The sequence below is a fragment of the Trichoplusia ni genome, chromosome 1 (assembly GCF_003590095.1).
Source record: "Trichoplusia ni isolate ovarian cell line Hi5 chromosome 1, tn1, whole genome shotgun sequence".
NCBI classification, from domain to species: Eukaryota; Metazoa; Arthropoda; class Insecta; order Lepidoptera; family Noctuidae; genus Trichoplusia; species Trichoplusia ni.
The window spans coordinates 5,870,475-5,898,335 of record NC_039478.1 but is presented as its reverse complement, the minus strand read 5'-3'; the positions used below and the strand labels follow the sequence as shown (position 1 = coordinate 5,898,335).

General features: G+C 35.3%; 1 protein-coding gene across 5 annotated transcripts in view; it reads left to right on the top strand.

The window, feature by feature from the left end:
* The window catches only part of LOC113491865 (long-chain-fatty-acid--CoA ligase 5), a 51,103-nt gene that overhangs the window by 8,175 nt on the left and 15,067 nt on the right, over nucleotides 1-27,861 (top strand). For 2 of the 5 annotated variants that reach the window (XM_026869081.1, XM_026869072.1), the window contains exon 3: nucleotides 21,275-21,429. In XM_026869081.1, the coding sequence (XP_026724882.1) occupies nucleotides 21,275-21,429 (155 nt within the window). Of the gene's footprint in view, nucleotides 1-12,220; nucleotides 12,373-18,439; nucleotides 19,044-21,274; nucleotides 21,430-22,429; nucleotides 22,807-27,861 lie in introns of those variants that run through there. The other 3 variants (XM_026869056.1, XM_026869064.1, XM_026869089.1) reach the window with 3 other exon arrangements.

The window sequence follows — 27,861 nt, the reverse complement described above, 5'->3', positions numbered from 1 at the left end:
ATGACCGGAGCAGTATTATAAATGTGCGTACAATCGGACAGCGCGAACAATGGTCAGTAATGTTTTTTGTGTATGATTAACATTGAAGTGGGTCAGAGGCATCACATAACTGCTCATGACACACTACAACCAACGCAAGTTCAATACTTTGCCATCCAACATGCACACACAGAGTTCGTATGCTCACTTCTACAGATGCGCGATTAGGTACGATGTAACAATACATATTTGAATAACTACATGATGTTCGCGGTGTGTGTGACTTGTAAGTGTCTCACACAGGTAAATTAAGTTGCGAATTAATGGTTCTTTGCTTTTCATAGAGCCAAGACGCAAGAGCTGAATCTGCGAATGATCGGGAATATGATTGGGAACATGATTGTGATATGGTATCCCATACCTCTACCACCGACTAATCTTTGGAGCAAAGAGCGATAGTTTCCATTTTTCCAAGGATCTGAATGGTTTTGCAGGCTTACTTATTTTTTGATAATGTCACACGTTCTAGAAGTCCCTAATTTGGTTACCTGATCTGTCTTTTAATCAAGCAACAATTTAATTGTTTAGCTATTCTGTCCTTTCCAGTTGACTGCCTAAGTACCTAGCTAGTACATATAACAAGTACATCGTGTCTACAGAGGCTGTTGCTCTGTGTTTCGGTGTAGGCGCGCTCCATCTGCCGCTACACCGTTACTCGACACACTAACCGCAAAGCGGGAGATTAATGTAACCAGTCGGCGCAGGCGCATAGGACGGCTGCGGGTAGGTTCATAGTTCCATTCCGGTACGAAATAGGTCACAGATACTTATTGCTCGTTGACTCCTTTGTCTTTGTGTTCCATCGGAAAGTTTACCGAAAAGCTCGCATACTGAATACTGTATAAAAAGTTGTATTCAATTTTCGAACAATATATTTGATTTTTTCAATTAATTCCTTTTACTGTTTTCATTAAAAATGTTCTTTATACGGTTCGTTCTGTGCCATTCCACGTGCAACATGTTAAAAATAGTTTTCATTTCAGCCGGCTGGCTACACAAAGCATGCGGGCTTTTCGGGCCATATACAGTTACGTTAATGCAATAAAACGGTTTACGACCTACACCACTTTGCCGGCGAAATAAGATTTATCTCATCTTTTGCGGTAATTAAGCTAGTATCAAAAGCCCCTTTGTTCTGAGAAAATAGGTAGAAGCAATAAACTTTACAAACCTCCACTTTATTCTGTGTTTCTGAACGTTTAATGGGCAATGTTAATTTATAATACAAAGGAATATGGAAAATTGTAGCGGTGTTACAATGTTGTACTACAAAACAAGAAATGAAGGTTGTTTTAAAAGGGATGCTTTGGTCACTGAACTGAATAATGTCGTCCATAAAATAAATATCGAAGTATTTGATTTAAATCTGCCACAATTATAGCAAATTTGTTGTGTTTATTTTTTGCTCTATTTATACCTGTAACGGCAAATATCTACAATTTGATATATTTAACATGTATTACGATATCTGCCTGTTAAAGACCTATTGTTGGTTCCCTTTCATAAAGAGAATGAACAACAGTTTGAAGGTTCTGTTACCTATTTGAAATTTTGAATAGAATGATCCTCTCAACATGTTTTCTTCAGCTGTCCTATGTCATGTGAATGTCTGATCATTACTTTAATCTATATAGTCTAAGAATTATCTTCCAAGGTATCATAAATAAATAGTAAGGAATTTACTACACATTTTTTTAGAATAAATTCGAGATTTTTAATCGTTCTGACGTGACTCGTAGTAGCCGTTGTTATTAATTCGCATATTTTATTAAGTTCTCGTATTAAAACTAGTTTAGCTAAACGGCATGATATGACTTTTAATCAAACTTAATTACCCAATATATCCAGTTTAATTAGATAACAGGGTATTAAATAAGAATCTATTTAGTTACCGTTAATTTTTTTATTACTTTATATTGTTTGTTTTACATTAAAACGTATAACTGGATTTGAAAACTGAAGTCGGAGGTTAACGGAGGTCATTTTGAAGTACTCGAATTAAAAATATATATTTCTTCATATTAGTGATAAAATAACGCTACAGCAATCTGTTGTGTTCGATCTTGAGCTTACTCGTTTCATTAAAATCGGTACAGCAGTTTAGATGTGAGCTTATAACAGACAGATATACAACATTATATTCGTATATACATCATTCGTAAGGATGTAAACATCAAAGCCTCCTTTTAATTACGCTTTCAATTCCTGGAAATCGTTAAGTCTTTTCTCAGAAATGTGTACAAAGTTCCCCCGACCCTATAAAGTTACCTATCACTCGGGAGGTGTCGAGTTAATCAATGTCCGCATTCTTATAGCCTTTTACAATGTTTCATGTGTGTATCATGTTCTATATTGACTGCATACCTTATAACACCAATATTTTCTCGTCCTTTCGGTATATTATAAGTCTAGCAAAACAAATCCAGTTCAGCTTAGATCGCTTTAAAGGTATATCTTAAGAGATGCCTTATGAAAGCTAATGATAACAATACTTATTTTTTAATCCCCATCTCAAAAAAAGTGGTGTCATACGTTTGAAGTGTATGGTCTCACTGTGGAACGTTATGAAAATTATGAAAGTAGGGGTTAAAAACTTCATTTGTGGGTAGAACGAATACTGATAAGCGAAGTCGAACATCGAACTAGATTCTAAACGTGTATTGCATATTTTTTGGAAATCTACTCCTATCTGACAGTCTAAATATTTTATATACTCAAATACGCAGTTGTTGTATTCTTGAATAAAGGAATATAAATTAATCATAGTATTTAAATATATTAAGAAAAGATAATCATCATTCATGTAAAGACATAACTGTAATATGTTATGATATCATTAAAATACTTGTCGAGTGAAGCTGGAAGCTTTTTCATGTTGCAAATTAATAAAAGTCGATGACGAAGTGTTCTCGGATAAAATAAGTAAAGTGCCATTCTAATTAATTGTTTATGACAAACGTGAAGACAAAGTTGTTGTAGGATGAATACTGTGGATAGGAAATGTACAGGCTACAGAAACGAATGTTTGTTATTTTCCAATATTTTGTAGTTTAAACAATCTAAATTAGTGTATGGTTTCTTGTTGTGAATAATAGAAAAGGAAGAAGGCCCTCTAAGAATATGGTGATGATCGGCATTGTCAAAATCGTTGCTCAAAGATACAGTAACAGAGAGGACAGAGTCCTATGAGATACGTTTCCAGACCTTTACCAGCGAATGCTAATGTTTATTAGTTTTCAGCGTTGTTAACACTTTGTCATTAATAATTGTCGAATCAAAAAGGTCACTTTTCGAACTCCGTTACATCAGTGATGACTCTGACAGTTTTTAATCGATTCTCGCTTTTTATTAAATCCTTATTACGCGAGCTTTTAGAAATATTCAGACTATATTATTACCCTTTATATATTAAAGTGAGATAACCCTAAAGTATGTCGTAGCAACAAACAGACATTTTATAACATCTTCAATATCAGTAGAGTTCCAAATTTCGGCAGTAAAAGAGAATGTTAAGAGCTTAAGAAATCAAATTAAATCATAGTATTTGTGCGATAGATTTGAACTGTGGGTATAACTCACAAGTGATTCGTCCACAGCAAACATTGCAAACGATATTCCTCATTTAACAGCACAGCGACTATGTACGCCTTTGTTCTTAGTACTTAGTATTGTAAATTAGTATCTTTAGCTCCAGCTGTCGCCAACTTGTCACGTTATGACAGTCAATCTCAGATTCTCAGATCATAATAATATACTGGTCTAAAGGCATGCGATGCTAGGTAACACCAAAGGACGTAATATGATGTATTAATACTAAGTTACATTGAATGGCCAACGTATATTTGTTGCCTTAGAATGACTTGTTTATAGTGTTCCGTACGCTAGGAAAGAAGGAACCCTTTTATGACAGATGTATCCCAAGAACCGTGATATGGAGACAGTTTAAATGTTTTCTGATAAAATATTTCTGTTGCCGCTTCAATAAGGTTAAGCAAATCAAATCGAAGTTAAGCAATAGTTGGGGATTAATATTTTATTTCATTGTTTTTCTTAAAAGCATAATATACATATTTGTATAGGATCCTGAATATCGCGTGTTTGACTCGCACTTGATCGTTCTTTTCTTAATAATAGATTTGTAGTAAGATCGCATTTAATTGTGCTTTAACAAATAAATATAATATTATTACTACTGTTTACGCCTGTTAGATTGAATGATTTTCAGTTTCAGTCTTGCTAAATATTTTATAACAGGCGTTACATTTATTTATACGAGCATAAACATAACAAAGTAGTAACTAATTTTAAAAGCAAATCTTAGTTTAATAATGTATCTATTTTCATTTCGTCATTTTTCTCTAAACACATATCCTGAAATACTTACCACCCAAAATACGAAAACATATTTCGGGATCTGACGTTCTCCTACACATTTAATACTGGCCATAATAGCTTCGAAATGTGGGCCAAGTTTGTCTCACTATGTCCGCACGGCAAAGCTTAAAGCTCGACCGGTTGGCGGGTCGTTGACCCCGCAACCTACTGGCTGTTTACCCCGTACAATTCGCGAGATCGCTGGAAAATTACTAAACTATCCTTTACTTAACTCTCAGAATGTAATGCCACTTAAATTAAATAGGTACTCTTAATGTAAGGCAATGCTTGTTTATTTTATTATCGGCCATTTAAACTTAATATAATATGCGTAAAACCTTGTTCCTATATGTACCTACCGTATAAAATTCAGATTACCTACTTGACTATGAAAGTATAAATTGTGATCTAATAAATTTAAATCCCATATCTATAGAGCCACGGCTGAAAATAACATATATTTTCAGCCGTGGCTGTGTGTGTGAGGTCGTCCATAACTTACCATAAGTTTGACGTTTATATATTTGTTAAGATTAGTATTACACGAAGCATTTATTATAAGTTTTATTATAATTGACTTCCCAACTCATATCGTACGTTCAAATCATTACGAGATGAAATCATTTTCTCAGCTTAATACGACTCCCAAATTACATCGTGATAATTATTTTTGAACATTTGAAGAATGACATTCCCACATTCAGAACGTAATGCCATCCAATTTGGATGATAAAAGTCCAAATAAACGTGTTTTGAGAATTTAAGTTCATATTTATGACTACATTCTACAGTTATAATATTTGTTATTGTAATGTTAGCGGGGGGATTATCCGACGATTGCACTCGGGTACGTCGTCAACGCTTAATTAACATATTTCAGTGTTATCGGCCAGGGAACACGGTGTCGCACAGATGGGAGCACGGAGAGCGCGGGGCTCCGTGTAACGCACACTACGCATTAGGTGCGTTCTGTGTCCGCCTTGTTGGAAAATCCTGCGTGTCGACTTTTACGTACGCATTACATGACGTGCCGACTAGAAATGGCGACTGCTTTCGCATTCATCGCTTGCATAGAAGTGCATGCACAAGTTCAAGGCTGGTCGAGTCCCGCTTCCCATTGCATGTGCATACGCATTAATTCAGCTCACAAACACGACTACCACCATTGTCTATCACTCGAGAACTGGGGTCGAGGAACCCATAAAGGATTAATGACACTATTGTGGGGAGTTATAATCGTGTCTTTCATTTTTCTGCTACCACCTGCGGGTACGCTTATTTCCCGCGGTATAGCTTTATTGCTGAACTGTAATTTCAGTCAAACTAAGTGTGTGGGTAGCGCCAATAAAATTCGATTCTCCAACGTTTTACATTTTAATATCGATTTGCCATTTCTTTAGAGAAGGTTGTATAGATTTACAGCTAGATTATTATGAGATTAGTATTGCGAATTGTATTCGGTATTAATATGGATAAAGAATTTCGGATACCGTAACTGTTCAGTTCGATGTTCTTTCCTTAAGAAAATGTTCAACAAAATATCTGTAGAAGTAATTTAAAATTGAAAAATAATTACTTCGAAATCATCACTGAAATTAATTGTAGTTAAACATAATCGTTCGACTATAATTGTTGAACAGTAATTATAGAGGGTATTTAAATGTGTAATTAAGAAAAGGAAGCTCTGGTTTAAATGTATCAAGTATTTATAAAGTATACTCTCAGCTATGCAAATGATATCGTCATATCAATTAGGTATTTATATAGACTTCCTGTTCAGAATTATATTTTGTATTATCTTAAGTAGGTAGTTGAGGAAGGTCCGTGTCGATGAACTTGAAAAAAATAACGTTTTCTGTTTTTGTTTTGACTTGAAATGTACTTAAAATATAAAAATATTATACAGGTGGTCTACCACCACGACTTAAAGTAATCTATACTCTATAGTAATATACTAATATAGAAGAGTTTGTTTGTTTGAACGCGCTAATCTCAGGAAGTACTGGTCCTAATTGAAAAAATCTTTTTGTGTTGAATAGAACATTAATCGAGGAAGGCTTTAGGCTTTAAATCATCACGCTGCGACTAATAGGATCGAAGATACAATGGAAAATGTGAAAAAACAGGGCAGGTATAATCATAATTTATATCTTCTACCCACGGGGACCAAGTCGCGGGCATCAGCTAGTGTTATTACAACAACTAGTGCAATACATGGCGTAGAGCGGTCTCTCACTCACAATATTACTGTAAGACATGGCGGTTTTCCCCCAGGATAAAATATCTCCAGTATTTGTTGTCATAAATAGTTGTTGAATAAATAAATCCCACCAAAAACATTAAATGTAAAAAAATGCCAAGTCTCTCGATGCAGTCTTTCCATCGTAAAAAGTTTTGAGATCTCATAGAAGCCAAGTCCTATTCAAAATATTTTGTAGTTATAAATCAACATTTAGTAATTGTATCAATAGTTTTCTTTATATTATAATTATAGTGACTTGGCAATGAGCACAAGAAGAAACAAATAAAACGGCATATTTGTAGGAGTTGAAAGTTACACACACCGCATGCGTAAACATTAATATCACAAAATTAATTTTCTTTTGGTTTATCCGTGTCGTCCCAACCGAATTTCGGCAACGGCAGTCAGTCTTAGTGTACTCTCGATTCATTTACTTTCATAAAGCGATGGCCCGTAAGGTATTCTTAATTATTGTATTGGAGCATGTAGTCGGTAGTGACCATCATGATTCACACATAACAAATAATCTGATCACTGGTCTCGTCAGTAACATTTGCACATAATTCCAGGCATCAAGCAGCTTTTAATTTGTGCTCATTGCCAAGTCACTATAATTATAATATAAAGAAAACTATTGATACAATTACTAAATGTTGATTTATAACTACAAAATATTTTGAATAGGACTTGGCTTCTATGAGATCTCAAAACTTTTTACGATGGAAAGACTGCATCGAGAGACTTGGCATTTTTTTACATTTAATGTTTTTGGTGGGATCTCATTTATTTTTTGTAAGTGTATTTCTTTCTTTTTTTTTAGGTGTCATAATTTCTAGGACTTCAGCTACTGCTTTGCTTAGAACCCATTCTCTATCTCTATCTCTTTTGTTTCTTCTCTGAGACTTCGTTACTTCTAATGTAAACAAGCTTAAACTTATATATATATGCATATATATATCTACTAACTTACAAACTATAGCTAAACTAAACTAAATAACACGTAAAGTTCTCCGAATATCAATTATCACTACAATATTTTTTAGTTTCGAAATGGTTTTTCATAGACAGGTGGCGCTATCAAATGAAAATTATCGAATTATTCTGAAGTACTACTTAGACTGCGCTTTGTAACGAAACCATAGCGCGATTCAGACACGTACAACGCCATCTATCGAGCGCGCATACAATATTTATCGCAATACAATGGAGTTTTAGCTTTATTAATTTAATGAATTATGAATTTTATGTATTAATTTGTATTAATGATAGTCTGTGTATTACATTTATATTATTCTTTTCTATTCTATGTATGTATTCATCCAATTGAATAGGTACTTAAACAACGAACAAAGTTAACAATGCAGTCAAAATCCATACATAATGTTCTTGCCAAACCGCAAATATAAAATTGTTTTCTATGGCATATTATTTTTTAATGTTTTTATAATTTTTCCTTTATATGTGGCTAAGGACCTATCTTGGTGCAAAATTTGAAGTTTCTAAGTCTGCTAGAAGTACCTTAGATTTTTGATGATCTGTCAGTGAGTCAGTGAGTCAGTGAGTCAGTGAGTGACAAAATGGTGTAACTTTGATCGACCGTAACTCCTAAACCATTAATTCAATTGGCATGTAATTTCGAACTTAAGCTTGTTCTAATGCCTACTATTATTCCCCGAAAAGCTAAACTCCTAGCTTTGTCCACGTCGAAGATACAGGGGGGGCGAAACAGCCGCGAATCGCTTCGAGAAAAGATGGTACGGCCGTGCCCGTTTTGCTCGAGACTTGGCAGGGGCACTGCCGTGCCCTCAGATCAGTATGTGTAGGTCCCTTAAATGTATCAGTGAAACGTGTAGTAGATGAAGTCTTTGAAAAGCACCGCTCATGTTAGCCTTGCGATTTAGAGTTGGATACCTAGTCCCCGTCTCGACGACGCGACGCGGCGTTGCGCCAAACTGTTTACACACTGCATAAGATTTGCAGATTTACTCTATACGACCCCGATTAGGGCTGGCAAGAACTTCAAAAACATTAAGATTTTTTTTTAAATAGCCTGCTTTTGATCCCACTGCTGGGCAAAGGCCTCCTTCTTTCTCTTCCACACCTCTCTATTCTGTGCAGAATATATTAAAAACAAAACAACGATTTTCTTTGCCTTGTTTTCGTCTATATCGCGGACTACGTTAACCTCTCAGACAGTCTCAAGGCATTTCCATGGAACTACGTCCTATCTGATTCCAACGGTCCATTTTATTGGGTTACACAGTATCCCATAAATGAAGCGATCAAAACGACTTAGTTTAATAAATACAGGAGATTGCTAAACATGTTCACAGCTTTACGAACATGAAAGAAAATTATGTAAGTACGAGATGAAAGGTAGCCTAAGGTAATGGGATTAAGAGGGTAGCTTTGATACTCAGTCAAACAAAACAGTGAGCTCACTTCCACGTCCTAAAGTAATGTTGGGATTGTGGAAGAGAGATGCCGCCCTATGTCAGGTCGTGAGCTGTTACGCTTTCACACCTGCAAATCATAATATTTCAGTGCTGGTCGTGGGCGTTTCAATAACGATTGATGCTGATAGTGACTATATTTCTTATAAGATTATGAGGATTAAAAGAGAGGATTTAGGAGGTTGTATAATTGTTTTTTTTTTATGTATGCAAATTCTCCTTTTCCAGTTATTATTTGACTCTTTCAGTAGAGATTGATAAACTCTCACAGTTACTTTAATTTTTTTTTGCTTTTCACCATTATGATTATACCAGGGTATAAACTGATAATATACGACCTTCTCATTATGATTATACTCAATTGAACGTCTAGTCATTGTAACTCAAAAAAATGCAGAATTTTTGTTAGCCCTATTGATTAAACACTGAACAATTATCTCTCTATTTTCGCCAACATTTTTGGCGGTTTGCCTTCCTTTATTTTGCTCGACACATCGTAATTTATGCCCTCATTACAGTCAGCAAATCAATCAGATTATTCTAGAATTCTCGGCGCATTCCAAAACAATAAGCAATAAGTTTTTACATATTTTTTTAAACTTGTTTTTATTTTTATTTCTTTGAACTAAATTATCGTCGCGATCTGTGAATTATTTTATTTCTACGCTGTTATAGTAACTACATGTTACATTATTCGTACACCAACAACAACACAAAGCAACAAAGATTCATTTAAGAGGTATAAAAGAAACATATCTCCAATGAATCGTTGCATTTTTAACATTTGGCATTTCATCAATCCATTAAAAACGACTATTGCTTTGCATTTTACTGAACTGCCTTGCCTGATAATTTGTAGGCCCTGTTCAAGCATTCAATTGCCTCAAAAGCCTTCTTTCATTATCTATTCCATTTAATATATGATATTGCAAAATCTAAGGAGATGGAAAACACATCAGTCATGTATTTTAAACACCAGTAAACAAATTAACACCAAATCTGCCAATATGTTCGGTCTATTTCGACGCCCTTGCAAACTGCATGTCTGTTTGTTTTACTGCATTGACACGGTTAATGCTTATGTCAATATATGCGAAGTATTTCGTAAGAGTTGCGTGTTTATTGACTCCAAAGGAAGTAGGTATCATAAATTGATGACTTATAGTTATACATATTGATAGAGGAGCTCGTGGCTTAACTACAACTTCATATAACCGCGTGGTTAAGCTACACTTGATACGCTCTTTCTGTGGATGGATGATCATCTACGTTGTAACGATCTCATTGTTTTTTAAGGCTCGTTAAGTTGTGGGTCTCAGTTTTTATTATAACGCCGGTTAGTTAGAAGCTGGTAGCCAGGTTACTGGGCTGGGAGGTCAGATAGTCGCTCCTTGTAAAACACTGGTACTGAGCTTCACCCGGTAAGACCAATAGGTATATTTAGGAAAATATTAGGCTGTTGATGAATTATAAATATTTATTAGTAAACGATTTACAAATATGCACCTAATGCAAACACGAATGTTGTTAGTGTTATCGGAGTGACTCCTTTCATTATTTAAAGATAGATGCACATACTAATTTCGTGTATTTGTGTAATAATTTATTGTTACTTGTAAGTCGTTATGAAAAATATAGAAGGCTGTGCGTCATTGTTGCGGTTTGGCGTTCGTTAAACCTGCTTAGTTACTTAGCGTGGTTAGTTTGCTGGAATGTCTTTTTAGTACGAATTTATGCTCACCAAATGGTTTTTATTTGTCGTAATGTACTAAGTAGTCTGTACCACTGAAAAAGATTCTTCCCTTCATGAGTCTTCAGAAAGTTTTATTTTACGTTGAGAGTAAACGAGCATCACAGAGCGTGTTTGCTCATTTGCGGGTTAATGAAACCTGATTGGAGTTTTCTGACTGTTTTTCTTCACCTCATGTCAGTAGTCTTGTAATAGTTAAGGCATACAATATCATTACCGTTGCTTGACTTGGTTTCCATCGAAAATTATAGCAATCATACATTTTAAACACATCTTTCTATCTCCTTATGCATACAAACGAGCTACATATAATATTCCAAATTAACTATGTGTTAAGTATGGCGAAATTGAATAACGGTTAAAGGACTGTGCCTTGTGGTGAACCCAAACTAAACAAACGTAACGCTATACAGCTTTACAATTTGCTGGATGATTAAGCGTCAACTATTCATTTTGCGTCCGGTATTATAGTGGTATTTCCAGGCAGAAAATTAGAGTACTTTATCCCCGAAGCAATCCTGAAATTTTTAGGCCTAGAGTTCCAAATTACATGACATATAATGAACTGGTCGTCAAGTTATAAACGGATCTAAAACTATTACTATACAATTTCTCCATAAATGAAGTATCAAGGACCTATAATTATAATGACCAGCAATCTCGTCCAGTACGATGGAAGGTCCAGGTTCAGCACTTGCATGTACGGTGTACTTAGTTCATACTATATCTTCCAATAATAAATTTCTTTCCATTAATTTAGTTTTGAAGTACGCATGAGTAGCTTTTCATCAGAAAATTTAAATAAAGGATTTAATACGTTCAAGTTACGACCAAGAGCTCTGAAATATTGGCGATAAAGCAGTATTATCTGGATTTATTTTACAATAATTCAGTACAAGAACGTATCGGAAATTCCTTTATTACTTTTAATTGCGTCTTACTTTATAGGTGTGAACATAATTTACATTTCAATCGAACCATCTCAACAATGTTTTGCATACTTGTGCGCTCTATTTCACCTCTGATTTCATATGAGTTTAAACACGCAAAGAATATGTACTGAACTATTACTTTTGAAAAGGTTACCTCATAAGTAACTAGGTTTATTTTCAGTATTTTATATAATTTCAAACAAATTGGCAAGCTTGAGTTAATTGTTTTTTAGGTATTCAACGTAAATTTTATTTATTTAATACCACCCTTTACACTAAACTTAAACATTGCTTTCAACATTGATGAAAGATAGCAAAGTGTGGGCCCGTGTGCCTACCATTGGCCCGACCCGTGACAACTCAAAAGAGAGAGGTGGCTAGGCAATTGGTGAGACTGGGGGAGGCAGCACACGGCAACATGGAAGCGCATTGTCGCAACGGACGGCCGGCGCAACGGCCGCGCATACAAGCCTGCGCACGCGCTTACCGCGATACCGACCCAGCTCGACTACTCGATACTAGTGACGATTACCGATTACCGAGTCGCGATAACCCAAACTTTGAGTGTTTACAAATTTATAGGTAAAGTGTATAGAGACAGTGTATGTACGCCGCTCGAATGTCGTAATGTTTGTTGTCGTGTTTTCTGTTTGGTGTTCTCTTTATTTCTGCATGTTGGCTTAAATTTGTCATTGTTTTTATTGTTACTACGTACGTCATGCGGTTGATTGCATCGCGTTGGCTCGTTTATACGGTTTGTATTATAGTCTCACGTTTAGCAGGCTCGGTCCAAAACAAAAACAATTCGTTATATCGTGGTAGGATGAACAGTATCGTAATGTAAACATTTTTATAGTGAATCTATTTGCAATGTATCTACGATTGTAATGTTATTTTATTTAATAATTCAGCACAATTTGAGTTATGTTTATTGTGTGTAGGTATATTGCGTAAAATTGTTATTGTAGAGTCATCGATCTCGACATGCTCTAGCTATGGTAGAAATTCGATAGCTATTATGCGTTTGTGGGTCACCAGCGCTGTGAAGAGATCTTTGTTGTCTCGCTGTAAACTGTATCCTATGCATATTCACGTTACGCGAATGAATCTAATTATCCTAGGAACTTAGAAAAGCGAAGGCGAAGAAAAGTTAAAATATTTTCACTGAAACTTATGACGAAATAATCTATTATTTTATTGTTTAATGTTAACCACTTATGCAACTTGGCAATGACTATGAACTTGATCAATTCGTTTCGTAATCCACACATTTGATATTTGTCGCGACGACTGCAAAGTTTATATAAGATCGGTGCAAGTTGGAGCGAGATGGGAAAGGGTCGATCGACATTAGGGCCAAATGGTACTGGCCGGCTCGTTAGTGCACACCTGCTTGCATCACAAGGAAAACGAATAAAAAACCTAAGCCATGCTCTATTTGAGGAAAAGGGAACTGAATATATGCAGCAGACCAACGGTCTGATGTCTAAGAATGGACTTAAGAGTAATGATAGCGTTTGATTGATGTTGCTCCTTTAGTCACGCGATGTTACGTCGGACTAGAATAAGATAAAGCGCCTTAACTTCATATTAATGCTGGATTATCTTCTGAATGCTTTACCTAAATAGGTTTTGTGTCGTTCCGTATACTAGCAATATATTATCATGTCAATTGCATATTGTATAAGATGGTTCATCGATCTCTAGTCCATTTTAGTATTAATAGTTTATATTACGTAAAAATCCCTATAAACAGCTATGTCCGCATTCTATCGAGACTCGAATGCTAAGTATTTAACTTCCACGCCCCCATAAATATAATGACGGCTTGGCGAGTGAACTGCTCTTATTATTACTAATTAATTCATGTCAAAGCCGTCATAGGCCTTGAGCATTGCCAAAGAAATTGCAACGTAGCTATTCAGTCATCACGACGTCCTGCGTAACGAAGATAAATTATCTAAAGCCAGCTCGATGTCAGTAAGAAATTCGAAGGTTAGTGGTTATACCGACTAAAGGGAACTATAAGTAATCGCACTGCAAAAAGTTCGAACCATTTTACGAACGCTTAACCTTAAACTTAAAACATTAAATTACGCTCGTTGCTTGATGTATCCTTGACTAGCTATCGCCCAAGGGCCAACAGCTACGAATCAAAAAAAGGCCCAACCTGAACATAAAGTCGGGATAAAACTATTCTATGTGGTAATCCTGGTTATAAACTTTAGTTGTACCAAGTTTCGTCTAAATCCGTTTAGTGGTTTTTGCGTGAAAGAGGAACAAACATCCATACATACAAACTTTAGAAGGAGTATTTTTGCAATATTTAAAATTAATTATTATTCACATCTGAAGGTTCAAATAATCAAAACCCTTTGTAGCTGACACTTGAATTATAAATAAAGTTGCAGTGCCATACAAAGTTGGTACAACATTTAAGTCGTGCTAATATTAGCCCTAAACGTTCTACGAAACAGTAAAGACATCCTGTAGTCATTTAATCCTGTCATTTGAACGATGAAGTCTCTACAATAAACATCATTATTGTCTTTGCTTGTACAGTCAGCAAGAAAAGACTGTGGACACTGTCACATTTTAACTGAGCAAATTGAAATAAGTTAGTATTTGCCTATTCGAGCAAAGTAACTTTAAAACGGGGTAACTAATGCAAATCTGAAATATACCAGTATTTTAGGTTAGGTAGTATATATAGGTATATTTATAGTACGTAGGCCACTTATGGTAGTTTGTGATATGACTTTGTTCAGCGACTTTCGTTGCTGATCGTACATAATGTATGTGCAATAGTAAAGTAGGGCCGGAGGCGCGTGTGGACGTGACTCACTTACCGTGGGTGTCTCGTTTCGTATGCGCGGGCGCAACGCCTAGGAAGTGCATTCGTGTTCGTACATTGGTACCTGCTTGCGTAATGCCTTGAGCAAAAAAAATATATTTAATTCTTAAAAAAAGACTGGCCATTACAACGACTAAGCAAATCGTCTAATAACTATACACATTTATAAAATACGCCTTTTTAAAACTTATTTAATATCAATTAGAATCGAATCCAACCAAACCCGTATCTTGATTGACAACTGTAAATATATACGCAGTCAATGACTTTTCAATAGTTCCCCGATTAACAGATTCTATCATACGAAACTATTTTTTTCTCAATTTTATATTTGTTGTAATGTAATACGATATCAATTATATAGATGAGTATGTAACTGTTTGCAATAAACAGTAATTTAAACATCGAGTTTTACTTCAACTTTATTTTTTCAATTTTGTACTCGAGTGTACCTGGTCCGCCGCGAATAGAATGGTGATAGTTCGATTTGCATTTAAACAGTACCGATCGACGCGTAGAAGTTATACGGACGACAATAAAAATGGTAAACAAACTAATTACGCATTTACCACGAGGAAATGTTTGTTTTGATTTAGAGAGCGGATATATGCGGATATTGCTGCCTAATATTAAAACTCCATACCTCACATAAATAATACTAAAACGCTGCACGCCATTATACCGAGCTTTTGAGAAAAAAAAACAGAGATCCAATATCGAACCACGTCCGGTTTGTCATATCACTTTCCACTAACGGTAATATTTTACTACGAGTACGTGACTATGAAGTAATTAAAACGGTCCGAGTTTGACCGCTTAGCGCTTTTTTAACTGTAACTGCGATTCTCTCGGAAAAAAATTCGGCGGATGGCGAATTGGCGACCTTATCAAAACACGCTGCGTTCCGAGTTCGTCGAACCCGTGTTTTATTTCCCCATCTAATACTATTGATGAATTCGTCTGATTGTCGTGTATTTGAGCTGCAATTGTGGACATGACAATGCTCTACACATCGATTATGTTCATTGGCCCCACTGGCGCTACTCTGACATCGATGCAGATTATTAAGGTTGCTAATAATTGAGGGTGATGACACTTGAATAGGCCTACGGTATAACAAGTTTCGATGACAGGCGTATAATTTTATTGTTTCGTGAACCAGATCAAAATGTCAGAGTTACCGTTAGGTGTGAATGTGCCGATAGCGGAAACACCTGACAGCTCACTAATCCCTATTGAATCACTTCGCGTTCTCTATACTAAAGTAAACAGCATTTATTTTCAATTAACTGGACAGCTGTGTTCAAATATAAGACGGACTATTCATAATAAATAATTAATGTTTACTTAATGAATTTGTTCGTGAATCATACGGCCGAACTACCTATCACATGTCACAATTTCCACCATCTGGCTGGCTCTGGTTTTCATTTCGATTCCGGGAGCTGTGGCACACGTGGACGCTACATCACTACTCATGACGAGATGATTGTGCGTTTAATTCCTCGACTATTACAATGTAGTGTTGAGAAACCTAGGGCTATATTTGGCAATGCTCACGCGATACATTTAAATACAGATAGATGTATCCGTCTAACACGTTTAAGTGATTATCACGAGTATTATTCTATTGTTTGTGATGAGCTGATGATGATTTGTTTTGTATCTGGCTGTTATCGATCTATATATTGTATTTAGAAATGCATAAGCATGTTTATTTGTAGTCCAGTACTTATAAAACCAGCTTTGCTTAGTTTAAGACTAGATGGCGTTGTAAAACGTTAAATTTGTTTTATTGTAAACATATAACTGGTATACTTACCTTCCTTGCTACTTCGTCTATTTCCAAAACACTTGTCATATCAAGGGATGTAATAATATCGACGACTTATGCGTATTGTCGATTGTATTTCTAGTTTCAGTGCAAATAGTTTGCGTCAGTTGCTAGATGAAATATTGCTTATAAGCGGACTTAACAACGGACCAATTATTAATTATAATGGAGCGCTTTGTTCCTGTATCGGTGTTGACCAAACTTGTTCGTAGGAATCGGTAAACTGTGAGTAGAATAGGTAGCTAATGAACGCCGGACGGATCATATCATTACGAAATCTAGTTGAATGTTTGTACGTACTACTAAGGTAGGTGGTACCTTTACACAGAGTAAGCAGTGTTTTCATTATATTAGGTCAGCACGCTCCTTGCATGTAGTATTGGGATTAGAAGCTTGATTGTCCGATGTGAATGAGGAATATGTCACGATCATACACCCCATATTCAATATATGTATGTATTCAGTATTTGAAGAGTACTAGGTATCTAGATTATTCTGCAAAGTACGTACAAAAACGTTTTATGCGTACTTAGCTTTTTATCAGAACCGTACTCTCAAGGAAATATTTGTTATTTAACATAAAAAATGATCAGTTCAAGTAAGTACAACAGACACAAAAAGTGGTTATGGCTAACTAAAAATGAAGTTTATACCGTATTAAATTATCGTACCGCGAGCTTGTAAAACTTAATCTTTTGTCAAGTAAAATCACGATAAATAAATATACTTTCGGGTTGGCGTTAAGTTTGGCGGAGACTTATGACGTTCCTTTATAGGTTCAATATTAAAATGCAGTAAAACATTTTTAACTGGGTCGTGTTAATATTTATTGTTAATAATCACACATTCACAATCATATTTTTAACTCAGTAAGTTTTATGTGCTCACGTTAATTAACTTGCAGATAATCAAAGTACTTGTGTTCTGAAGTCGGGTTTTCTGTGCACTAATTTAGATGTTATTAAACACTTCGGTTTTACCTTTGTTTTTACTGTAATTGATTACAGTATGTTGGGAGTGTGGCGTAGGTTATAACTTTCGAATGTATCTACAAAATATTTTGGTAAAATAGTCAAAGCCCTTTTGGTAAGGTTTGCAAAAACTCCCTGCCTCGGTAGCGGCGGTTTAATCAGTAAGACTTTCGGACTAAAACAGTCAAAACATGCACTCAGGCTGACTGCAGAATATCTCAAAAAAGGGCTATAAATCCAATAGAAATATAATTTTACAATTTGAACAAGTAGTTTCTAAGATCGCGTCCAAAATTATTATTTCTAAGATTAGCATACATTGAATGAATTTTAAACTCTTAGGCTATCTTATAATTGGTATCTGAAAATAATTGACCCGTCAATCACCTATCGTCTGTAACTTTTATGAACTTATTCCAAGTGTACCTTGCCAAGAAAACGCTAAGTTATGCTAGATGATTAATTAGAACATTTTAATAACATACTCTACTGTCAAACTCATGTTATTAATACATTATTAATTTAATTTCTCTAGACGTTTACACGTTATTATTATACTTCAACGATTTATCTTTTATTAAGCTTGAAGGCATATTTATTACAAGATACAATCATTTTAGGCCCTTCCGTATTCCGTATCACCTGTATTGTACAACAATTACTCTTGAACGAATAAACATTAATTGTTTATTACCACTCAGCTGTTAATATTCCACTGTTTTGTACCTACTTAAGTTGAGTGCCTATTAAGATTCTCAGAAATACTACTAACTATCGAATCACGACGACAACGTACCATTTGGTACTTACAACAAAGTTGCAATCAAAGAATTTAACGCCGAACTCTACATTCATAGTTAAAACCGTATAATAGGTATTTTTTACCCTGTATAAGGGTCGTGCTTCTCTTAGCGTAGAAAATATCTCCAATAAACATAATTGTATCCGTAAAAGATGCTTTATCTCGCTATTTCTAGGAATTGTGAAAGTATTACGTAGGAACGTGAAATTTCTTTGTTCCCGATTATAAAAATTTCACTATTAATGTAATCAGTTCAATGAGTGAGTCAAATAGATAAGAAACCGATGGAATCACAAGCTTGATTACATTTTAGTTATTATCGACCGGGTAGTGTTAATGAACCCTGCAAGGCCAAAGCCTCCTCGAGATAACTCTATAAAACCTTTTAGTTTTATGGATTCCGTTTCATTCCGCAACAAAATAATTCGATATCGAATATCTTTACGACACTCGAGTGGCGACCGTGTACTTATATAGTACACTCATAATTTCAACATTTTAAACAATACAGCCGACGCCAGCCATGCCCTAGGCGCCTGCGCAGAGGATTATGTGCCTATAGGTACCTGTGCTCATGTGAACGATAAGTGCTAAAACTAAAAATGGGAAGCGGAAAGTTTGGTTTTCAAGTCAAAAAGGACAAAGTGAACAATAACATGGGTGCCCCTAAGACTGAGTTTAGTGTTAAGGAAAAGTGTCACAAAATACAGAAAAAACTAAAGAAGACTGAAAATAAGAAGACTGAAGCAAACACACGAGAAAAGACTATCTGGTGGAACCAATGCAACAGTTGTAAGTGCAAGTTGATGTTTTAACTTTTTTGTGCCATTTAAATGCACTGTCAATAATTGTAACCATTCAATACTTACTCAATTATAAACAAATTACCACAGGACGTGTGACTGTGGACTGACAATTATCTTCATTATTGTGTTACACTGGTATATATTTATTCAATTCGAATTCATGAAATAATCGTGTCTTACGATTCTGTATTAAAGGCCTGTGATTATATTTTTTTAAACAAATAAACGGCACTTCACTCAAAAAACCGCATACAAAATAGAACAATAGAAATGAGATTACCGGTTTGCATCGGTGGAAGACTAAGGGCCCCTTGAAGGGCCGTCATGCTTGTTACGCCCTTTGAATGCTCAATGAGGGGAAATTAGATCACCAAGGTTCTAACTTTTGAAATCCCCGAGTACATTTAGCTGTACCAGCGACAAGGTATCGAGGCCAACAATGCGACCTTAAACGTTGCCTTCAAATAATTTGAGCCCTTCTAATGATTGAAACGTTGATTACGACATTGACTTTTGCGATTCATATAACCCTGTCCCTAATTTTGGACTTGATTTACTTTAGATAACTTATTACTAAGTAATCATTTAAACTTACCTAAACAGACATCTTCAATTAAAATTCCAGTTTAACAAAGTTCTAATGAGAACTCATGATGCGTATTTATAGTGAAATAACAAATAAGTGCCGCCGTAAAAGTATGTCAGTGGAAAGCGCGAGAGAATCCCGAGAAATCTATGCGCTAATGCATCGTCTGTGCAAATGTGCACGCTCCCCAGTTTCCACTTTCTAAACTGGCTAGACTGTGCGCGCGGTTTATAGTTCAGGAACTACTAGTCGCTCGGTCGCATGAAAGTTGTTTTCTTGACATTTCCTTATGCGACGGAACATAATACCGACGTATGCAAAGAAGCATCCGTACCACCCATAATCTAAGAGCAGACAGTTCAGCGTGCCCCAAACCCTTACTCGCTGCCATTTAAAATTCAATATTTCTGTAATGCCAAACGGTTATAATTAAATATATCCTTCAAGTACTACTTTTTCCGCCTCAAGGATTCTTTTTAAAAAGAATTCTTCAATCTTCATTAGCGGCGTCGAGATTGACAGGGAAGGCCGTTACTGGCAGGTCATTATCGAAAGTACCAGTTGCTCAGATAGCTCTTTTGTTCACGTTTTATTGGGTTGCCATTATCATATCACCTTATTTGGATTTAACGATTTATTAATCGGTATCCTGACGGATTGTTTGCTCATGCAATGAACATCTATTTTTTTTCGTCTGATTAATTACGTGTCTTCTCCAGATTCTTACGTACAATGCTCAATAGTTTATGACACCACTTTTTTAATGGAATATTTAATATTTCAAAATAGTAATTAATACTTTTTAACACAGAACTATGGTCCATTAACTTTGTTGTTAACTGCAAATTAGGTGTCAACAATCAATCTTGCGAAATGAACTTGTAATCGAGCCTATGATTAATGGTACACCTATCAGAGTTATAACAATTCTATTGAGGTAATTGAACATGGAAACAAGGAAATATAATTAATAACGTTACTTTTCACTGAAGGAATATTTTTTCCGTAGCTGAATAATTATGTTTCTAAAATTAAGCGATTATGAGTAGAGTCTTAAATTTTCATTTTGTTAACCAGCTGAAGAATGAGGTTATGTTTTGAGAAATAAAACAGTAATAAAATGAGGAACGTATCAATTTTATGATTATGTTTATTTTCGCTGCATTTTATTACTATTCAGGTGTTGAAATACGTCGTTTTAATTTCAACTCGGGATTGTCCTCCATTTGGAACCATTATAACAATAATGCCACCCTATTAATACCCTATTATTGGATCCATGCATGTCTCATATATAGAATGAGCGTTAAACATCTTGTATGTCGATATTTCCTGCGCTTACAAATTACAGCGTTTGTGGATGGCCACTACCATTAGTGACTGTAGCCTCCTTCCTTCTTGTTTCCTCAAAAAGAGTGGAGACTGTATGAATTTGTATTATCCACCAGCATCATCGATAGAAAATGCACAAATGGGTTAAAATTACATTTCGTTTCGATAAGTTACGTGTTATAAAGATTATAGAGATGTCACTTGGCTGGAGACGAAAACCTCTCGATACGTACCAACGTACCAAAGAGCAATAAATATCAGGCAGATTGTCCCATTAACTGTATTGTTTTCTTGTCTAGTGAGCGAAATCGACCAGTACCTATGGATGGTGGGTGGTTCGGCTGGTGCGCTGGCGCTGACCGGCGTCGCCGCCGCCTCCGCCTTCTACCTCAGCACGAGGCCGAAACCTGAGAAGCCACTCGTCACACTCCACGAACAGAGCCTGCTAGAGACAGTGAGTACGATCTACATAGTAGCCTACATGCACCTACATGGTATTTGCTAGGAACATTCATATTGTTCTTTCTACTCATGTCGAATTATTACGCACTTTTTTGTCTTTATTTTTTGAATTTAGACAATCCATGTTTTGAGAGTGTTAACTATCTCTGAATCGGGATGCGCAAGACATTACAAAATTTTGATGTACTGGATTAGCTCGCTCTTAAACTTGTCTCTGGAACTTTTTTCCCTAAGTAATATTTAAGATTGAAAGTAGTCCATCACGGGCCCTTTAAAATGCTCTAGGCTGTTTTCTTTTGTTTTTCAATACTTTCAGCGACAGATAGCAGATAAATGATACGTGTCAAAGAAGTAATAGGTTAGAAACGTTTCGAGATATTTTTGAGTATTGCGATAAGATATTGACTGTGTTAGGAGTATTATTTGTGTTTCCATTTGACAAACAAGGCCAAGTTCATACTTTTTTTGCTCAATCGTTTAGAGCTATATTCCTATGTTTATGTTTTGGATACCAAAGGTAAAAGAAAAGAACCCGTTTAAAATTACCCGTTTTGGTAAAGATAGATAGATTTTAAATAGATCATAAACAGGAATAAATATGAATCTAATAAAATAATATCTTGATTACGACCGATAAACTTGGCCTTATTTGTTTCATTGTATTAGTGAGGTCGATGATCGATAAACAAGTATTACTACCAGACGGTGATAAAATGAATTATAATCCGCAATGGATAGTGTATCTAACAATAATAAGCAAAGTCATTTAACATAAAGACATGCATTAAGGAAAATTAATTGAAAGACATTCGTTGTCAACAAAGATTAAAACGCCAAATTATCATTCATAGCACTCTGGAAATAATTTAGAAATATAACATAAAGGTATATAAAATGATGACGCCAGGGTATTCCTCTTTATTGCGGTATCAAAGTTCGAGTTGTCCTAATACCAACTGCCGACGATCTCGAGTTGGCAGAGCGCATCTTTGAGCGATATTTTTAACTCATTGTACCACGGGCAGCCCTGCCCGCTGCTCTCCTGTCAGTACCCAAAAGTGTCTAGCGAAAGTGACGAGATACTAGCAAAGTACGCCAAAGTGTCTCGGCCAAGACGATTAACGGGAACGGTCCATTCACTCGAGGATCATTGTGAACCCTGAAAAGTGTAGTGAACTTAACAAAAACCGTGGTCTCAAGTCGATTTCGCAATGGTTTTGCAATATCCAACGGTTTTATTTTAAAGAATATTGTGCATTTTATAGTGTGATAACATTTAGTTGTAACAATGGCGTGTTGTGATTGCTGCATCGGAGTCCCTCCGATTCGACCTCCGATAAGTCTCAGCGAACAATCGGACACCTTTAAAGTGAGTGATACAGATCTCAGCAATTGTAATAAAAGAAATAACCCTTTATTACACAATTTAAAATAATTGTCCTAGCATTCGTGATTAAATAAGCTTAGTATTTATACATTTTTCAACGATTCACCGGTAACCTAAAGAAGATTTATAATCTGGAGTAACAAGTTCAGTCGTATTAATACAATATAGTTGTCATGAATGGATAGATAGAAATAAATTTTGTGATATTTGTAAATTGTTGTGCAAAATTTATATACTCTAGAGGTCGGAACATTGTTAGACGTTGCTCATGGTCGACAGTTGGCAAAGCTCCGTAACATTTAGATTCAGATCATTTAAAAGTTCCACCGCCAAAGATACTGATTAGAAATAGAAACATTCTATTCTAGATAATTCGTTTTATAAACGTATGTATTTATATTTACGAAATTAAAGTCGAGATGAATTTTATTAAGAACGTAATTACAACATCTGTGACATAACGATGTTACGGATAACGTTCATGTTAATTGAATTATGACATTTATAGCGACGGATTATACCAGAATACATTTAAACTTCTAATTGATGATTGACGATTGTGTTATAGTAACAGTTAATGAAGTAACTTACCGTTAAAGATTAATTAATGAAATATGCGCTAGAAAAGTTGATCGAACTAAGAACATCATTAAAAAAGTAAAGTGAGCAGTATTCCTTTTTTTAAAAGACTTTTTAATTTTATAAAGATACCATACATCTAAATCGTTTTACGCATTGTGGATTAAATAATTGCACGGATGTAGTGCAAATATGTTCACTCCTTTTTTTAGACAGTCATAAAAAAGGACAGCCGCATGACGTATTTGCCCACCTGCGATTGAAAACAAGTTTGATTGATATATCTGATTACTGAAGATAATGTACGAGTTTCAACGCTATTGTCAATGTTTTATTATTACTTAGAAGTCTTAGAACTTTATTTTTGGCAAAAATTACAAAGTGTATACAAATGATTACATAAGTGATAAATATTGTCTTGTTGTTGCCAATGGACAGCGTTTCAAAACAACGCCCTATATGAAACATAAGTCTATTTTTATTTTCCTCACATCGTGTTTTGATTAGTTATCAAAATAAGCGGACGAACCTAGAGTTTTGTGTCTTGTGTAATAAATACTGCTTCTCTTTACCTAGATAACAGTTTTATATTTTAGTAAAGTACCTATGCGTTTCATTTAATATACATCTAGACGAAATTATGGTGACACAAACAACAATTGCTCATGCTCATTAATCCATTCGTACGAGTAATATTCGTAAAACATCTTTAAGGTACTGCTTTTATCTTATATTTATAAAGTATTCGGATAAATTTTGAGTCCTGAAAGAAAATTGTTGGAAATTGTTTGGTATTAATTTATTTATTAAATAGGTGCATTAGCATTCGGAATACTATCAAAGTGAACCAATCTGACTAAAGTGTTTCAATTTCACTTCAACTTAAAACAACAATCGGAAATTGCGCCTATTTAAAATTGTAGATGGAAAGCAAATAAAATTGGGCACTGTACTAGTGACCACTTTTTTTCTATTAATTATTCCTTTGAACATACATGTGAACTTCAGATATCAAACTAAATTGCAGCCGTTAAACGTGATACATAAACATCGAAGTAATTTGTTAAGACTTAACATAAAACAGGCGACTCTAGCCGTTACGAATAGTTGTACTAATGTTAGTGATTAAATATCTCATAAATTGAGGAAGTGGCGACGAAAGTCTTTGATGTGTGGGCGTTTATGGTGTCAACTACACTACACAAATGCAAGTAATTAAAGAAGCTATTTGGTCTAACCTTCAGTTCTGCCAAGCAAGCACCAAGCACCTTAAAAAATGAACTGAAATTGCCGAAACCGATCCGAATGATTCTGATGAGTGCGATTGAACGAAAAGGTTACCGCGGCCCCGGCGTACAAAAGGCAAAAGAAGGAACATGGGTTTTAGTCAGTAAAAATCAGACTTCCGCTCAACCCAAAATGGCAGGCATCACTTCATGATTTCCCGAATGAAAAAAGGTCTAGTTATTGAAATTTTGGAATATCCAGGGTAACAAAAATGTATGGTGATAAAGGTATTTTTACCAACTTGTAATTGTGCAACTGCTAGGCCTACCTTTTTATATTTAATTGATTAGATGCCGATTCTCGAAATCGTATATGAAACTTAATTTATTATTTAGTTCTGCTACGCAAGAATTAGCTACCCAAATGTTTACTGTCATACATGAAAATGTTTGTACACCCTTGACACCTTTTAGCCTACAGACTGCTTTGTGTAAATGCAGCTCACCCATAACTAACTTCGAGATTTAGTGGACCGTGGGATTCCCACAGTAAAATTTATATTGGTTATTAGGTAATAACAATAATCGTAACCTCAAAGTAAAGACCAGATAAACCTTGGCCTTCCATAAAATTCGCCTTCTGTAGAACGTAAGGAGAATTTTACGACGCTTTTAAGTTTGTTAGTAGGTGCCTGTTATGAAGATCCTTATGTTAACAGGTGCTAAGTTAAGTAACATAACTTTTGTTAGGCGGATTCATAACTTTACGTATGCGTCGTGAGTGTTTTCGCGTAGGTATTTATCGGGTCTACTTGCGACGGTAACGCCGCGTCAGCTTATGATTTAGGACTGCAATTGGGTCTGTAACTATCCTATAGAAAATAGTAGGCGTGGGTACACCGTTGTTGAATAAATAGTAAGTGAAGTGCTTCATACGTTTTTGTCAAAGTTGGGCTAAGACTTTACTCATATCGAATACACTGTATTTAAGCGTTTTCAAAGCAAAGCCTAAAAACGTTCAAAGCATCATTAAATACACTGTAGTTGCGGCTCTAGCATTTATAGTTTATATTCTTCTTTTTGCTGGTAATATATATCTTGTTTATGTAAGTTTAGTATTCCGACACAATTCACAATGATCGACTACATACCTACCTGATTGAAGTTTAATCTTTATGCTGCTGTTATTCATATTGTATCTTTTTTTAATTAATCAAATATTAAATCTCCCTACCAAATTCTTTCTAACCAACACTAACATATTGACAAGTCGTAAATACTTTTAATGAAAGGGTCGTTTACTCGCGACCATTTTTTATAGATTTTTGGCAAACGGACCAGACATGTCACGGGACGTGTATCGAGAATAATCGAGTAAAACTATTGTTACGTATTTTCGCACGCAATCAGTCTTCGTAACTGACACAGGCATTAGACTACAACTAGTAACACACGAATACTCGAATTTATAACACACTTGTTATTTTTGGTATATCGTATTTTATTAAAGATTGTGTAATATGAAGACGCAAATAAACTTCTAATTTTCATTTAATTTATAGCTTTTAGTTTCCGATTTCGTAAGCTTCAGAAAATAGAGTTTTGTCAGTATGTATAGATGAAGTGGTTTGTTATGACAATGTTGTTTGCTTGGCTGAGAAGTTAAAGGACTTTTGGGCTGTGTTTAGCTAAGCCTAGCACAGAATTCTATTTGTAGATAAAGCGATTTTATAAACTCTTGAAAAAATGGTCAAGTGCGTGTAGGACTCGTGACACTGAGAGTTCAGAATAAATAGGCTAAAGATGACTAATAAATTTGTGCCTACCCACCCTCATATTTTTCACGGTTCACGAAATACAGCCTGGTGACGAATTTACAGAGAGACGGATAAACAGCAGGCTCTCAATAATAGGATTCCGTTTCTATCCTTAGGGTGCGGAAACCAACGGTTCCGCGCCCATGCTTCGCCACTCCACTTTAACTTAACTGTAATGGTATAGAGTTCCACGCCACGCTGTTCCAAACCATTTGCACGATCTCACTGCGCGTAGTAGAAGCAGTTCCCCAGATCTAGAAAATTAAATCTGGAAAGTTATCAACGACATGCCGAGAACGAATAGCTCGCAGATTACCTCAGCACGATATTCGTCAAGTAAACAATTCATTCAAGTTTCGCAACATCAATAGTTATATTAATAACTCATGATTGATCCACTCCAGTCATTTCATAGCTTACAATTTCCAGTCTGTGTGTGTTTGAGAATCAGAATAAACATCTAATATGAGATCACAAAGCTGAATAAACTAATCTTCTGGCGTTTAATGTTCTGGAAACAGGAACCACTAATGCGATCCGCAATAATATAATAATAATCTATTTTAAATGTCATATGCTTTTTATGATATCACACGTTCTTTGATGAACTGAGAGTTTTGTGAGTAACAGGAATTGCGGATGCAGGAATTAATTTTAACTTTGAATTAATGTTATGTATATAGGAAGTATCAGCAGAGAAATCTACGGGAAGAGTTTTAACGTTTGTAATATCCTCTTTTGATATCAGCATTCTATCGTTTCACTATTTTCATCTAGTTTGGCTTTTTATATTGTGTTCTTTTTATCATTTTACAAATCAATATTTAACCAGACAGTTGCATTTTTTACGTTATTTCCGATGAACGTGATGACGTCACATATATTTTCATAGCTACGGTCAGCAACAGACATTCACGTGATATAACTGACGGATCATAAACTGTATAACACTCGAAGAAAATGATGATTTTATTTCTAGAATCGAACTCATGTGATAATTCCAGAAATAAAATCACAGATCCCAATCCAATGATGATTATTAGTAGATTATATTTATGTAATGATCAATGATTTTTAGAATTAGAAGAATTAACTAACGGTCATCTGTTAAATGATTATACCTAATTAACTATTCAATTTATATAAGGCAACCAACGGTTAAAATCAGCTGCCACCACCGCTTCTTGTAGGCTGGTTGTGTCGATGAAAAAGTACAACAAGCACCCTAGTAACCTCTTCGTTCAAGCGTGATTCAAATTTGTGCATTTGCATTTTCTCTAGCCGTAAGAGGAAATGCTTAAACCGTAGCATCAGAATCTCTTAATCTAATAATTAAATAATTTAGACAAACCAATTACGATAGGAATGATAGCCACACCACAGCGATTGACATGCAATTTGTGATTGATTAGAAA